The sequence below is a fragment of the Sapajus apella genome, unplaced genomic scaffold, assembly GCF_009761245.1.
Source record: "Sapajus apella isolate SASKATOON/1434 unplaced genomic scaffold, GSC_monkey_1.0 scaffold37, whole genome shotgun sequence".
In the NCBI taxonomy this organism is placed as follows: domain Eukaryota; kingdom Metazoa; phylum Chordata; class Mammalia; order Primates; family Cebidae; genus Sapajus; species Sapajus apella.
The window spans coordinates 5,053,724-5,070,323 of NW_022436977.1; the positions used below are offsets into that span (position 1 = coordinate 5,053,724).

Consider the following 16,600-nt stretch of genomic DNA (forward strand, 5'->3'; position numbering starts at 1 on the left):
GGATTTCCCAACCCTGAAAGTGCTTCATGCCAAGTGACATCATTCTTCCTGCTGGTATCTTTCCACCCACTCCAACCCCAGATCAGGAGACCAGCAGAGAGAGGCTGTGAGAGCATGAAGCTGGAACGAGCCAGTAGGGAGCAAACAAATATTGATTCAGATCAGGCCATAGAGACAAGCTAGAGCAAGTGCTATGTGTCCCTCCTGCTCAGTTTGATCAAGGCCACTGGGCCAAGTTCCAGGAATTCTGGGCAATGAGTTGGCCCTGTGACTCCATCATTAATCAAGACCATAAAACCAAAGAGAAGAGTATGTGCTTTCAAAAAGGTCCTGATAAATAAAGACGCATTAGGTGGGTGGAGGATGGAGTATAGTGGGAACCCCCCTCCCCACCCAGCACATCAGCACATGCTTTTTTTTTTTTAGTTTAAAATTCCAGTGTGGCCTGTAGACTGTGTGTCCAGGACTGTGGATAGTAAGAGCTTTGGCGGGGAAACCCAACTCTCCACACTCCCACCCCCACCCATTTTTGCTTTAAAACCTTCATTTGAATCATCTAGCCCCTGACTGATTCATCATGGTTGCTAAGAATCTGTTTTGTGGTAACGGATCAACAGTCCACGTTTAAACTGTGAAGTGGGTGTGTCCACGAAACTGCTGGATCAGACTCAGATTTGCCTGTGCAGACCAGCCCTGTTGCAGCATGTTTTTGTTTGTTTGTTCAGATAACCATTTGGGCTTTCTGGGGCTGGTTCTTAATTCAGTTCAGTAGAACGTGGTTTTACTATTCGCAGTGTTGACTTTTAAGTTTTCTTTTGTTTGTTTTCACCTTTTTGTAAACTTTTTGAGAGTGAAGTTAAAACTGCTTCACTTGTCTTTCTTTTTTATTTTGGTAACTGCACTTTTTGAGTGAAGCAATAAAAGACAGTAAAATCTATAAACCCTTAAATTATTAGGTTGGTGCAAAAGTAATTGTGGTTTGTGCCATTAAAAGTAATGGCAGTGACTTTGGCACCAAGCTAAATATCTTTAATAGAATTTTCCTGTTAAATGTAAATGACTTGTTTCTAAATAACTGCACGGATTTGGCATTCACAGTCTCATTTGTCAGTCTTTTCAAGGCAGAAGAAACTGTTTTCATTAGGGTGGGGCCAAGTGACCTATTTTCCTACCCAAGTGGTGAATGATTTTAAACCAGTTTGAGGTGGGTGTGGCTCTTTCAATAAGTCTCCCTGTACCTCTAGTTTATTTTCTTAAACAGAAAAACTTTCTCTGATAAAGGGCCGTTTTAATGATGTTGTCTAGGACCCAACCTTCCCTGGGAATGGAAGGCACTGGTGTGTAGATATACTTATCAACAGATTTAATTTGCTGATTTTTTTTTTCTTTTTTTTTTTTTTTTAAGACAGGGTTTCACCATGTTGGTCAGGCTGGTCTTGAACTCCCGACCTCAGGTGATCCGCCCGCCTTGGCCTCCAAAGTGCTTGGATTACAGATTTGAGCCACCACGCCTGGCCCTGATATATTTTTTTTTCTTGTTTGCGAGTTGAAACCAGCTGGGTGAGGCTGAAGTGTCTGAAGGAGTGGTGCAAACTGCCATTTTCATGTTCTTTAGAGAAGTCTGCCAGAAAAGGAGTGGTGGTTCTGCTTTTAGTGGATTTATGCATTTTACACAGTGATGAGTAGAGGTGGAATTGTCTCATGGTATGTAGACTTCATTTTTTATTTTCATTCAAAACAATAGGTACACTAAAGTCAGAGTAGTTGTTTTCAGTAAGGAAATTCTGCCTCCGCCGGTCGTGGTGGCTCATGCCTGTAATCCCAGCACTTTGGGAGGCCAAGTGGGCAGATCATGAGGTCAGGAGTTCGAGACCAGCCGGATCAACATGATGAAACCTCATTTCTACTAAAAATACCAAAAGTAGCCAGGCGTCATGGTGCATGCCTGTAATACCAGCTACTCAGGAGGCCGAGGCCAGAGAATTGCTTGAACCCAGGAGGGAGAGGTTGCAGTGAGCCGAGATCGCGCCGCTATACTCCAGCCTGGGTGACTCCATCCATCTCAAAAAATAAACAATAAAAAAGATAAGAAATTCTGCCTCCAGAGCAGATGTTTTGGGGAATAAATATGAGTACCGAGTCCCAATTGCTTTGGCTCATAGGTTCCTCAATATTTCCATAGGGAAGCATAACTTTGCAGGATTCAGAGACTTCTATTTTAGGCTCCCCGCAGGGCACCCCACTGGACATGGCTCATTTTCAAGCCTGTGCTCTTGTTCTCCTGCCACCCTGTGGCGTTATTCCTCTTCCCCTCTCCCCAGGCCTTCCCTCTTGCTTCTTGGCTAGAGCCTCCCACATGGTGATTCACCCTTCTCAGCCTAGTAGTCAGCACCTTCTTGTTAAGCCCTTAACTAATCCCACTCTGATGACTATCATCTTTCTCTCTGTGTCTTAATCTCTTGGAATGAAGAACCATTGTGGTGAGGTTGAAAGGGCATTGGCCCAGGAGACCGGGGATCTGGCTTTTGGCCCTGCCTCAGCTACTCATTCACTGGGTGACCCTGGGCTAGACTCAGAGTGTCACAGAGGAATGAAGGGAAGAGACCTCAAAGGTCCTGCAGGGTGGGTGTCTGCATTTCACAGTTTTATAAGTGTCTTTTATCTCCTTTAATATAGTGCAGGCCCAGCGTATGCTTGTTACGGGTTTGTTGATTAATTCTTAGAGAATTACCAGTGTTTGTAACCTACAGTAGCACTGCCAAGACTTTCTTTTCCTGCTTTCAAGGATAGCAGCACACTGACACATTCCCATTAGTAAAAGCTACTATATTAAACTAATGTTTTAACAAACGATGAACTGCAAAGCCAACTGTTGTTCCTTGTAGCGAATAATGGATCATATACAAAATGACTTTGCATTGCTAGGGGATTTGATGGAGTGAAGACGAAAGCACTGTCTTTTTTTTTTTTGGAGACGGAGTTTCGCTCTTGTTACCCAGCCTGGAGTGCAATGGCGCGATCTCGGCTCACTGCAACCTCCGCCTCCCGGGTTCAAGCAATTCTCCTGCCTCAGCCTCCTGAGTATCTGGGACTACAGGCATGCGCCACCATGCCCGGCTAATTTTTTGTATTTTTAGTAGAGACGGGGTTTCACCATGTTGACCAGGATGGTCTCGATCTCTTGACCTCGTGATCCACCCGCCTCGGCCTCCCAAAGTGCTGGGATTACAGGCTTGAGCCACCGCGCCCGGCCTGAAAGCACTGTCTTTTATTTCTTTTTGCTTGTTTTGTTTTTTGGACATAACCTCAAGATTTTATTGTCCTCGTAATGAAACAAAAGATGACACAGAACTGGATCTCTTGGCCCTTTCTTTTGTTACCTCCTCCCAGTTGAAAATGTTTTCATGTCTTAACAGCCAGCATTTTCTTAGATCTGCAGTTGGGCTCAGCACACTCAAGCCTCAGCAGAGTCTCCTTTTTAGCCATTTTCCAGAAAATTGGCTTAGGCTGCCCACCATAGACACTCTGCTTCTTGTCATAACACCACTTTCCCTGCGCATGCAGGGAGTCCTTGCCTTTCTGGCATTGTGCCACTTTGAGGGGTTGGTGCTTACCACATTTCTTAACAGAAAGCCGTGGGTTTTAGGAATGTTCACCATGTTTTTGGAATGCTATCAGCATGGGAGGAAAGAGCCCATGCTTTATTTCTGGGGTGAAAATGTTTGCTGTTTAACTCAAATGAAGTAGGAAATATTGATGTGGATACAAAAAGCACCTGCATGGGGTAATGTCAAATTTCATAGATACTGCTTTGTGGTAAGTGTGACTCTGTGGTTATTGTGACATTTGTGTGTTTTTTTTCCCTGCAGGATGATTATACATAATATAAATAGGAATCTTATACAAAATAGCAACTCATTGTTTTCAAGTTGATTTAGCACCTACTTTTGTTTTTTTTGTATTTTTAGTAGAGATGGGGTTTCACCGTGTTAGCCAGGATGGTCTCGATCCCCTGACCTCAGCCTCCCAGAGTGCTAGGATTACAGGTGTGAGCCACTGTGCCCAGCTTAGCGCCTACATTTTGTAAATACTCTTTTTTTTTTTTTTTTTTTTGAGACAAAGTCTTGCTCTGTCTCCAGGCTGGAGTGCAGTGGTGCCATCTCAGCTCACTGCAACCTCCACCTCCCATGTTCAAGTGATTTTCCTGCCTCACCCTCCCAAGTAGCTGGGACTACAGGCATGCACCACCACGCTCAGCTAATTTTTGTATTTTTAGTAGAGACTGGATTTCACTGTGTTGGCCAGGATGGCCTGGATCTTCTGGCCTTGGCCTCCCAAAGTGCTGCGATTACAGGTGTGAGCCACCATACCTGGCTATGATACTCTTCAATCTGTAGGGGGCCTGGGACTATGTAGGGAAGATGAGGTCAACCATATACTCCCTACTGCTTTGAATTATACTGATGCTTTCACCATTTGAATACTTGGCACATGTAGGGCACTTAAAAACATTCTGCTGAACGGATGAATGAAGTGGCATCGAAAAGTGCCCTGGCACTGAAAGGCAAGAGAGAGTTCTGTGCAGTAGGGGTCGTGGTGACCCTGTTGGAACAGATGCTAAAGTAGTGGTGACTGCAGAGAGGCAAGTCACACTTCGGCCCTAGTCTGCATTAGCTGGGGAGTAAACAGAAGGAACTGAGGTTGGATTCTGATGCTCATCTTTGAAGGCTGGGCTCTGCCGGAGTAAGAGGAAGCCACAGAGGAGTGATTTTGAATGATTTTGACAAGATTAAATAGAGAGATTTAGTTGATGGTGGCATGCAGGCCTGATTTGATGAAAGAGCAGGACAGTTATGAATGGTGAAATAGGAAGGAAGACTTGTTGGGCTTTTAACAGTCTCCTCAAGGTGTTGTGGCTGTGGGAGAAGAATTAACATGAATGGAGAGTGTAAAGAAGCCTATCAGATTGCCTGTCTTTGATCTGCACAGTACTGGGGAGTTCCACCTGGGACACCGTTAGGCTGCAGTCTACAAAGCCAGCGCTTAGAGCTTGAAAGGCAACTTGAAAGAACAACACAATGAAAAGTTAGCATGCCTCTAGTTGAGATTCTCTAAACATCAGAACCGATGGTGAGGTACCTGATTTCATAAACGAGTAGAATTTAATCTGTACCCTCTAAGTGGAAACAACTCTGTTTTGCAACTCTGATTTGCTAGTCCCCTGTTTTTGCTGTTGTTTTACATTTTTATTTCTTGCCTGTTTATGGTAGAGACTAGAATTCTGTACAGCAGATGACAGCAATTTATCCCCTGCTGCAGTCCTGGTCCAGTTCTGACTGAGTCCAGGAGTGATAGTTAAGGCCAGGGCCTAGGTGGTTTGATGTCCATCCTAGGAATTTCACCTTGGTTTGGTAATTCTCAGGCTGAGGAATACTGATGAGACCCTCTACAATGTTTTTTGGTCCACGTTGAAGTTGGAGATTTCTTCTCTGTCAAGAAGACTGTCATCCTGAGTAACTTAATGAGAGATCATCTCTATTGGGGAAAAAAAAAAAAAAAAAGCCAGGTGTAGTGGCACATACCTGTAGTCCCAGCTATTTGGGAGGCTGAGGCAGGAGGATCTATTGAGCCCTGAAGATCAAGGCTGCAGTGAGGTATGATTATACTATTGCACTTCAGCCTGGGTGACAGAGAAACCCTGTCTCAAAAAAACAAAGGCAGGCATGGTGGCTCACCCCTGTAATCCCAATGCTTTGGCAGGCTAAGGTGGAAGGATTACTTGAGCCCTGGAATTCAGGACCAGCCTGGGCAACATAGTAGGACCTTGTCTCTCTTGAAACATTCAAGAAGAAAAGGAAAAAAAAAAAAAAAAAAAAAGCATGAAGACTCAAAATTTGTGACTGTTAAAAGGTTTTGGGATTTAGATTAGGTAATGGCTCTCTGGGTTCCTCCAGACCAGTACTGCCCAATAGAAGTAGAATGTGAGCTGCATATATTGAAAATTTTCTAGTAGCCACATTAAGAAAGGCAAAGTAAATAGGTTAAATTAAATGGAAATAAGATATATTCAACATGTCATAGTTGTAATTGTAATATATGATCAATATATAAATTATTGGGCTGGAGGCAGTGGTTTATGCCTATATTCTCAGAGCTTGGGTCACTTGAGTCTAGGAGTTTGAGACCAGCCTGGGCAACATAGCAAGACTGACCCTGCCTTTACCAAAAAAGAAATTATTTATTTATTTATTTTTTCGAGACGGAGTTTCGCTCATGTTGCCCAGGCTGGAGTGCAATGATGTGATCTCAGCTTACCACAACCTCTGCCTCCCAGATTCAAGCAATTCTCCTGCCTCAGCCTCCTGGGTAGCTGGGATTACAGGCATGCGCCACCACCCTCGGCTAATTTTGTGTTTTTAGTAGAGATGGGGTTTCACCATGTTGGTCAGGCTGGTCTCAAACTCCTAACCTCACGTTATCTGCCCACTTCGGCCTCGCAAAGTGCTGGGATTACAGGCGTGAGACACTGTGCCTGGCCCAAAGAAATTATTAATGAGAGATTTTTAAATGTATTTTTCATACTAAGTCTTCAAAATTTAGTATGTCCTTTACACTTACAGCACATCTCAGTTTGGACTGACCATATTTCAGATGCTTTGTAGCCATGTGAGGCTGGTGGTCACTGTATTGGATGGTTCTGCTACAGAGCAAGACTTTTTAGAATTGTCTTCATTTTTTAGGATAGGTTTAGGTTCATGGCAAAGTTGTATGGAAAATACAAAGGACGCCCATGTTCTTCCATTGCCACACATGCACGGCCTCCCCACTATCGACTTCCTGCACCAGGGTGGTACATATGTTAGAACTGATGAACCTGCATACTCAAAGTCTATAGTTTATATTGGCATTCACTGTTAGTGTTGTACATGGATTTTGACAAATGTATGGCATGCATTCACCATTACAGTATCTTATAGAATCATCTCACTGCCTTAATAATCCTCTGTGCTCTACCTATTCATTTCCTCCTCCCCTGAACGCTGATCTTTTTGCTGTCCCCATCATTTTGCCTTTTCCAGAATGGTATGAAGTTGGAACTATACAGTACGTTAACTTTTCAGTTGGCGTCTTTCATTTAGCAATGTGCATTTTAGGTTCCGCTGTGTCTTTTCACAGCTTGATGGCTCATTCTTTTCAGTGCTGAATAATATTCCATGTCTGAATGTACCCGAGTTTATTTCTAGAGCAGTGCTTTTTTATTTTTCCCGAGACAGTCTTCCTCCGTCGCCCTGGCTGGAGTGCAGTGGCATGATCTTGGCTTATTGCAACCTCCGCCCCCCAGGTTCAAGCAATTCTTCTCCTGAGTAGCTGGGATTACAGGCACGTGGCACCATGCCCGGCTAATTTTTGTATGCCTAGTAGAAACTGGGTTTCACCATGTTGGCAGGCTGGTCTCGAGCTCTTGACTTCGTGACCTACTGTCTCTGCCTCCCAAAGTGCTGGGATTACAGGCGTGAGCCACTGTGCTCGGCCCAGTAATGCTTTTTACAAACCAGAATTACACCCCATCGGTGGGACATATTAGGGTGGGGAGGCTGTCTGAGAGTTGTGAGTGTGGGAGAAGCAGAAAATCTTCGACTGGCTGACTTTTCACTGTGCGTAAAAAGCTTCTGTGAGCATTAAGAAGAGAGGAGTGGTCTAGGAGAATCTTGCAAAAATATATCCTTCACCACAACTAAAGGCGAATCCTCTCCCCTTACATTTTCCCACCTCCCACCCTACACCAGGCCTGTGATCTGCTTAGTCCAAAATGTTCCTATAAGTTAGCAAATGTCTGTGTCAAATACTCTCTCCAAAACCAGTTTTATGAAAATATTTACACTAAGCAAACTGAAGAGAAAGCTGAATTTGCATGTGTGCAGTTTCCTTGATCAAAGAATATTAAGCAAAAAGAGACCAAAGCAGGAGTGCTGCAGTTTAAATGTCATTCCTGTCTATTTCAGGATGCGGCTCTATGCTATTTTCTTTATGTTGGGGGTGATTATGTTGATGACCTGTCTTGTCTCAGTTGAGAGAAATTTACCGACAGTTGAGCACTCCTTTTTGGCAGGGATTAGGTGTATCAATTCCAAGAACTGTATGGTTGCAAAGCTGGAAAGCCAATTCATCAGGCTATTGTTTTGCCTCCCCATTAAGTATATTAACTGGAAGAAGATGACTTCATTTCAGCCATTTCGAATCTTAAATAAAACAGATTCAGTCCTTTATGGAGTGAGATAAGGTCAGAAAATCTGTCCATCGTCTTTCTCATAAATAGTTTAGTATCTTCCAAGCATCATTGGACTAAGAAAGTAATTATGGATAATAATAAAGGTTCCAATTAAGAATTAGGGCAACACAAAAATGCTACTAATTTTAGTTCACATCGTAGCTTTCAGGCCCGTCTCAATATGTTTAATTACTTGTGAGAAATACAGAAGTAGTGTCTGCTTTGGCAAGCTCATCACCTTTTATGAGAAGTAGAAGACTCAGTTTGGTCCTGTCTGAACAGGTTGCGTTAGCCTTGGGGAACATTTCGTTTTTGTATTCACAAATCAGTCTCCCAGGTTCTATTCACACGGAGGAAGAGAACGACTGGCTAGTTCAGTGGTCCATCCCAACCCAAGGCAGACCATCTCTGAGCTTTAGATTTTTCAATCGTAACATGGGAATTAGATCTGTTTGCAAAAATTACTCCAATATTCTCAGATGAAATGATCCAAGGAGTAGAAATTAGTATAATGAATCACTGTGCTTCAGGGTAAAGGAAAGCTTCTTCATAAAGACTTTTTGTTCTTTTTTTCCAGCTTCCTTCAAAATGTCTACCGTTCATGAAATCCTGTGCAAGCTCAGCTTGGAGGGTGATGTAAGTATATCACTTTTACTTTATGCAATTTTTGCAAATCAGACATCTCACTGGATAACCATGTTACTCTCTTTTTCGTACTTCTAAGGAAGATAGGGACAATTCAGACAGTCATCATTTGGCTCCTTCCCTTTCTCAATACTTCAGCGGTTCCTAGTAGTTCAATTTGAAAGAAATATCATGGCACTGGAAACTTTTCTTGGCATCACGTTAAAACTGGACAGCATTAGTGACACTGGAATGGCTGGAGTTTTATTCTGCCACACCTAGCATGTCATTGGTAATAACTGTTAAGATGATACATGACTTTTAATGTCATGCCCCAGGATTTTATTACTGGTTGGCATAAGCTACAGCCATGTCGAAAATAATTCTGCATCTTTTGGATTTCTTACAGTGTCCAGGATGTTATTCTAGATGGGGACCTATATTTTTAAAAATTTAGCACCTGGAAAAGATTTTCTTCAAAAAAGCTGGGATATTTCTTTTAAAAACCAAGAATATAATGAAATTATTATAATTCATCTGTTTCCTTTTTAGCTTTGGCTATTATGGAACTCAGAATTAAATTCAATTTTCTTTTAATTTATTTTTTTTTAATTTTATTTTATTTTTATTTTTTTTATTTTTTATTTATTTTTTTTTTTGAGACGGAGTTTCGCTCTTGTTACCCAGGCTGGAGTGCAATGGCGCGATCTCGGCTCACCGCAACCTCCGCCTCCTGAGTTCAGGCAATTCTCCTGCCTCAGCCTCCTGAGTAGCTGGGACTACAGGCACGCGCCACCATGCCCAGCTAATTTTTTGTAGTTTTAGTAGAGACGGGGTTTCACCATGTTGACCAGGATGGTCTCGATCTCTTGACCTCGTGATCCACCCGCCTCGGCCTCCCAAAGTGCTGGGATTACAGGCTTGAGCCACCGCGCCCGGCCTTTTTATTTTATTTTTAAGACAGAGTCTCACTCTTCGCCCAGGCTGAAGTGCAGTGGCACAATCTTGGCTCACTGCAACCTCTGTTTCCCTGGTTCAAGCGATTCTCCTGCCTCAGCCTCCTGAGTAGCTGGGACTATAGGCACCCACCACCACGTCTGGCTAATTTTTTGCATTTTTAGTAGAGGCAGGGTTTCACTGTATAGCCAGGATGGTCTTGATCTCCTGACCTTGTGATCTGCCCTCCTCAGCCTGCAAAAGTGCTGGAATTACAGGTGTGAGCCACTGCGCCTGGCCTAAATTTAATTTTCTTTCACAGGAAATATGTGAACCTAGAAATTCTGATGCATTTCTTTCTTTTTATATATATAATTAAAAATTTTAAGCTATATGTGAAATTAAAATTATTTCAAATACTTTTAGAATTAAGTGGAATATTAATTATGAATATGTAAAATAACTAGTGATACTATACGTCTTCCGGGTCATCTTGGCAGAAATGGCTTTTACATAAACTCAGCACTGATACTGATTTGTAGCCTTATCCTACAGATCTTTCAAAATATGCTTTGATTGAAATTAAAATGCAATGAATCACTCAACAGAGGGTTGAGAGTGACTTGGGTCACCTGGTGCGAGACCCTCTGTATTGTGCATGGCACTTGCCGTCAAAATGTTCAAACTAATGGAACCTATGCAAGTGCAGGTTGTATGGAGTATAAAGCCTACAGAGTTTTTAAAAAACCTTTTTCTGCTGGGTGTAATGGCTCACACCTGCGGGCAGATCATGAGGTCAGGAGATGGAGACCATCCTGGCTAACTTCATGAACCTCCGTCTCTACTAAAAATACAAAAAATTAGCTGGGCATGGTGGTGGGCACCTGTGTAGTCCCAGCTACTCAGGAGGCTGAGGCAGGAGAATCGCTTGAACCAGGGAAGCAGAGGTTGCAGTGGGCCGAGATTGTGCCACTGCACTGCAGCCTGGGTGACCAGGCGAGACTCCACCTCAAAAAAAAAAAAATCTTCTTGAAATGTGTGCATGCTGTTTTTGGCAACAATACAAACTGCATGTTGAGGTCAGACAAATTCAGGTGTTAAATAATTTGTTTCTCTAATGGACTTAGATTGTTTTTGTTAATAAGTTTTGTAAGACGACTTTTTGTTTAGCCTCTGAAGTTACTCTGCTTTAGTATATTTCTGTGTGTGGAGAGATGGGGCAGAAACAGAAAATGTCACATGTTCCCCATTAGTTTAAGGAAAGAAGAGATTACTCAACTTTACTTCACTAATTTGATTTTAGACAAGTGGATTTTATAGGTAATATGTTCAGTTCTCTTTTTAATTTGATTTCCAGAGACACTATAAAATTACACAGAAGTGTTCCCGACTCACTGTTTTTGGAACAAGACAATATACCTCCTGGTAAATGCAGTCATACATGATATGGCTCAGTGGCTGACTGCCTGCCTTGTAAATAACTGATGGCACTGTTAATAAATGGGAAAATGTTTTTCCTTAGATTTCATCCACATTTTGTGGCTACCATAGCAAACACACTGAGTAGTTCAGAATAGCACTTTGCTTTTTTTCTGAATGTGTGCTCCGCGTCATCAAGTGTATCTCAATGGAAAGGTTAAGTGATGAAATTAGATGGAACAGACTTTGATAATGCATTGCATTTCAGAGTTATAAATATTAACTGGATTTAATATTTGGACAAGATAGTCCTCACAAGTGCATTTGGAAACGTTTGTCAAATACTCAACTTGGATTTCTGACATGTATGGGGAGACATCTAGGAGGAAGGCCTCTTAGTTGCTCACCTGTACAGTCTCAGTGCTGATAAAATGGAATGGCGCGGGTGCTGGGTGGCTCACGGTGTGATGCCTGAGGGTGGAGAAGTAACTCAGGTTCTCTTGGTCTTTTCACTCTTCACAGTGCACTGCACCAAAGCCAGGTCATCACATTATATGGGCATTATGTGCTGGGGGAGTGGGGGTGGGTTGCAGGATGGGAGCCTTGATGTTCAGGGTGGGCAGTGATGCTTCCTCCACCAGCCAACCACAGCCACAGTGTCCATCCTCTTTGTGTGCCCTTTGCTTTGGGACTGGGTAGCAGGGAGAGGGAAAACTATAAGAGCATTTCAGAGAAGGAGGGAAGTTAATACCTTGAAAGGAGGACTGACGCAGAAGCACGCGTTGTCCTTACCTCAATCTGGAGTGGGAGAGTTCCCGTCTGTCACATCAGGAAGGATAATGAGCTTTGAAAAGCACTGAAAGGCCAGGCATGGTGGCTCACACCTGTATTCCCAGCACTCTGGGAGGCCAAGATGGGAGGATCACTGGAGCCCAGAGTTCAAGACCATCTTGGGCAACATGGTGAAATCCTGTCTCTACTAAAAAATACGAAAAAATTACCTGAGTGTGGTGGCGGGTGCCTGTAATCCCAGCTACTGGGGAGGCTGATGTGGGAGGATCAACTGAGCCCAGGAGGCTGGGGCTGCCTCGAGTCATGATCATGACTGCGTTCCAGCCTGGGCAACAGAGTGAGACCCTGCCTAACAAAAGGAAAGCTTTGGGAAAAGAAGAGGCTGTGGTTTAAAAGACAGTGAGAAATCCTAGGAAGAGTGGAGGGTGTAGGCAGAAGGGATGGTGTTAATGCAGGCAGAGGGAAGGCTACAGAGGAGAGAAGGGAGAAGACACAAGGAGGATGTGGGCAGTCTGGCCAGAGCGAGGTGCCGCCGTGGCCAAAGTCAAGAGGTAGGAGGAGCTACTTCCCTCACGTTTCTGAACTATTAGCAACAACCGCCCAGTAGAAATGCATGTGCCTGTAGCAGAACCTTGGCTAAACACCCTTGTCATTCAGGCATTTCCACATTTTCAGCTTATTTCAAATCGTTGCCAGCCCAGTTTAAAGGTCTTCAGAGCCTTCCTGAACGAATGCTGGCTTCAGTTCCCAGCTTTGCGTGGTCTACTTTTGAACTCTCACCGAAAGTAAGGTGAAAGGTTGAAATTGAGATAGCATATTCTAAACTAGCTGAGACTTTGAAGAAGAATTCTTAATAGAAAAAATGAAATTGCTTGTCTGAAATGTGATGGTGTGTTAATACCTACCTAGTTACCTAGTGTGAGAATGATTTGAACTATTGAAAGAAACAATAGGAAAACATATTAAGAGTTGTTGTTTTGGGGGTGTGGGGGGGGAACAATAAAAAGAGTTGTTGTTTCAACAAGAGGATTTTAAATATGTGTCATTTGAGTATGTTTATCTTTTAACCTCAGCACTCTACACCCCCAAGTGCATATGGGTCAGTCAAAGCCTACACCAACTTTGATGCTGAGCGGGATGCTTTGAACATTGAAACGGCCATCAAGACCAAAGGTAGGTGATACATTTGTCCTCTTCTTGTCAGGGTCTTACTGAGACATTTTTGTTTGTGTCTTTATTCTCCCTCAAATCGCCATACATTGGTAATTTGAAATTGTCATCAGGCTTTGATGGGTTGGATCCAAACCTAGCTCAACCCATGCCTCCTTTACTTCCTTCCTTCCTTCCTTCCCTCCACCCTTTCTTCCTTCCCTCCCTCCATCCTTTCTTTTTCCTTCTTTTCTCCCTCCTTCCTCTCTCCCTCCCTTCTTCCCTTCTTCCTTTCCTCTCTCCCTCCCTCCTTTCTTCCCTCCTTTCCTCCCTCCTTTCCTCCCTCCCTCCATCCTTCCTTCTCTTTGGAGAGATCTGCAACTTGAGATAGTGTTTTTTTTTTGTTTGTTTGTTTGTTTTTTTTTTTTGGAGACGGAGTTTCGCTCTTGTTACCCAGGCTGGAGTGCAATGGCGCGATCTCGGCTCACCGCAACCTCCGCCTCCTGGGTTCAGGCAATTCTCCTGCCTCAGCCTCCTGAGTAGCTGGGATTACAGGCACGTGCCACCATGCCCAGCTGATTTTTTGTAGTTTTAGTAGAGACGGGGTTTCACTGTGTTGACCAGGATGGTCTCGATCTCTTGACCTCATGATCCACCCGCCTCGGCCTCCCAAAGTGCTGGGATTACAGGCTTGAGCCACCGCGCCCGGCCTGAGATAGTGTTTTAACCAAGCAATGTAATAAAAGGGAATCGGGCTGGGAGCGAGATCTGATCCTTTGGGTGCAGCTCTTCACTTTGAGGCTTCAGTCTTTCTTCTGCAAGGAAGAAGTTGGTCATAGTGGTCTCTAAGGGCATCTCTTGTTCTGAGTCCCCCTGAATTTCATTACATTTTCTGAAAAAATGCTGGGAAAACCTTACTGTTTTGCTCTTAGATTGTTCTAGACAGTCAAAAATTCAGACTCTTTTTTTCCAACCATGTAAGTGCTGCTGCTCGTTAGGCCTGGAGCTGGAACTAGAAGAGCTGTCCTTATGAGTGTGTTTCCTCAGTTATGAGTAAGAGAAGACCAGGAGGCATACAAGCCTTCCTCTTGAAATAAAGCAAATAAATACATTCACTTCATCTCAATAGTACCAAAAAATAAATTAAAAAAATATAGCAAATAAAGTGCTAATTGGTTAGGGTTGAGCAAGAGCTTATTAAGGTCATTGTATTGTTTTCTGGATCTACAAAATTGGATTTTCAGACTTTCTGGGCTTATATTAATGAAGCAGTCCTTGGGGTTGTCCTATCCCCTGAATTCCTGAAAAATATTGCAGTTCTTGTGCTGACCTTTGTGATTCACCACTTTTCCCCCCTTGGATAAAGCACCTCCTGTCACCATAAGGCCATATTGGGATGCAGATGTGACCCACACAATTAGAGCTGCTGGTTCATGTCCCTGGCGAAGAACCATGTCACATTTTTCTCTTCTATGTACAGCATTTTAACTTACTGACACGCTTAAGCAATTCACATATGATTCATTGAAAGACTGAGATGCCTCAACCAGGATGACCTGGGAACCAATAACTAGGGTGATATCCTGGTTTATGCCTGCATATTTACTAATAGTGTACCTTTCACTCTCAGAACTGTCTTATTTTAGAGGATACATTACATGGCTACCTTTCCTAAAACCATGGAGAATCTGCTGACCTTGTTTCCAGAGACAGAAAGGAGAGTAGAAAAATCCACTTATGTCCTATGGTTCTAACAAGATGTAAGCGTTTGCATCATCTGCCTCTGGGAAGCCTTCTGTTCTTGGGGGCTGCTGTGGACCACCCCCCAGGTGACTGCCTGCACAACTGAGGGCAGAATAATGAAGCATCCAAATTAGACCTTTTAAAAAAAACCTTTTTGTTTGTTTGTTTTTCGAGATGGAGTTTCACTCCTGTTGCCTAGGCTGGAGTACAATGGGGCAATCTTGGCTCACCTCAACCTCTGCCTCCTGGGTTCAAGTGATTCTCCTGCCTCAGCCTCCCAAGTAGCTGTGATTACAGAAATGCACCTCCATACCTGGCTAATTTTGTATTTTTAGTAGAGACGGTGTGTCTCCATGTTGGTCAGGCTGGTCTTGAACTCCCGACCTCAGGTGATCCGCCCACCTAGCCTCCCAAAGTGCTGGGATTACAGGCATGAGCCACCACACCTGGCCCAATTTTTTTTTTTTGTTTTTTGATGCTTTATTTAAGTGACGATTCTTGCCAAAAGTTACAAATCAGAAAATTAAGCTACAATCTGCAGGGCCTATTTCACTACAGTCACTTCTGCTCAGTGGAGCATAGTGGATGAGAGGATGTGTGAGTCCAGGTTCAAATGCTGGCTCCACAACTCACCCATCAGCCATCTGACACAAGGAAAACAGGGAACTTTGCCAAGACAGAGTTTCCTTGCCTATAAAGTGGTGCTAATCAAAGTTCCCACTTCACAGGATCATTGTAAAGTATGAAGCATTTAGGATGATGCCTGGCATGTAGACGGTACTCAAAATATGTTACCTTAAAACACACACGCACACACGTGCACATCTACGTCCACATGGTCTGCTTCCCTAAAACCCATGCTGTTTCACTATTTGGATGTCCCTAGATTCATGTGGTTTCCCAGAATGCCATTGCAGCAACACTAAGTTTAGCATTTAACTCATCTAGCAAAGATGGTGCTTTTCACAAGCATGTGACAAAGACTTCTTTTATCCCTGCGTGAGAAAGCACTTAGTGCAGTGGAATGTAAAGATTGCGCAAATGAACTCTGGTCACAGCTGAAACTCTCATGGTAATAAAAATACCTTCAGGCCCTTTTGGAGTTAGTAGAAAAATACTGTAGTTTTTAGACAGGAACGTCTGGAGGGCTAAGATTTAGATTTCGACATTCCCATTTGATCAAAAGCAGCTGTCATCCTCATTACCATCATTGCAACTGTTTATGAAATGCTCATTATGGGCAGGTATTGTACCAAGCACTTAAGGAACATTCATCGGGTGAACTTCAAAGTAACCTCTGATGTAAGTGTTCTGTCATCCCCAATTTTTGGGTGGTTACCATTCAGGATGAGTATGCTTGAGGTCTGTTGGCCTTGGATCAAACTGGGATTTGAACATAGCTCTGTCCAGCCCGAGGCCTGTGTTCTTAGGCGCCATGATGTGTAGCACCCACCTGTGAGAAATGGATTTTTTTCTTTGCCCTGAATTATTTTCAGATATGAAAAGCATCGTCCATCTGAAATCTTACTGCCTTCTGATAAGTCTCATACTGTGGTCTAGCTTTAGGTTCCCTGTCTCCTTTCTTTCCCCAGAGTTAATCTTCAGTGCGTTTCACTTAGGATCACTTTTTATTTATTTGTTTATGTACTTATTTTTACACACACGCGC

At 43.2% G+C, this 16,600-nt stretch overlaps 1 protein-coding gene across 1 annotated transcript in view; it reads left to right on the plus strand.

The window, feature by feature from the left end:
• The window catches only part of ANXA2 (annexin A2), a 52,154-nt gene that overhangs the window by 4,429 nt on the left and 31,125 nt on the right, over positions 1–16,600 (plus strand). The window contains exons 2-3 of the mRNA XM_032297283.1: positions 8,847–8,905; positions 13,114–13,213. Coding sequence (XP_032153174.1) covers positions 8,858–8,905; positions 13,114–13,213 — 148 coding nt within the window. The 5' untranslated portion in view covers positions 8,847–8,857. The remainder of the gene's footprint in view (positions 1–8,846; positions 8,906–13,113; positions 13,214–16,600) is intronic.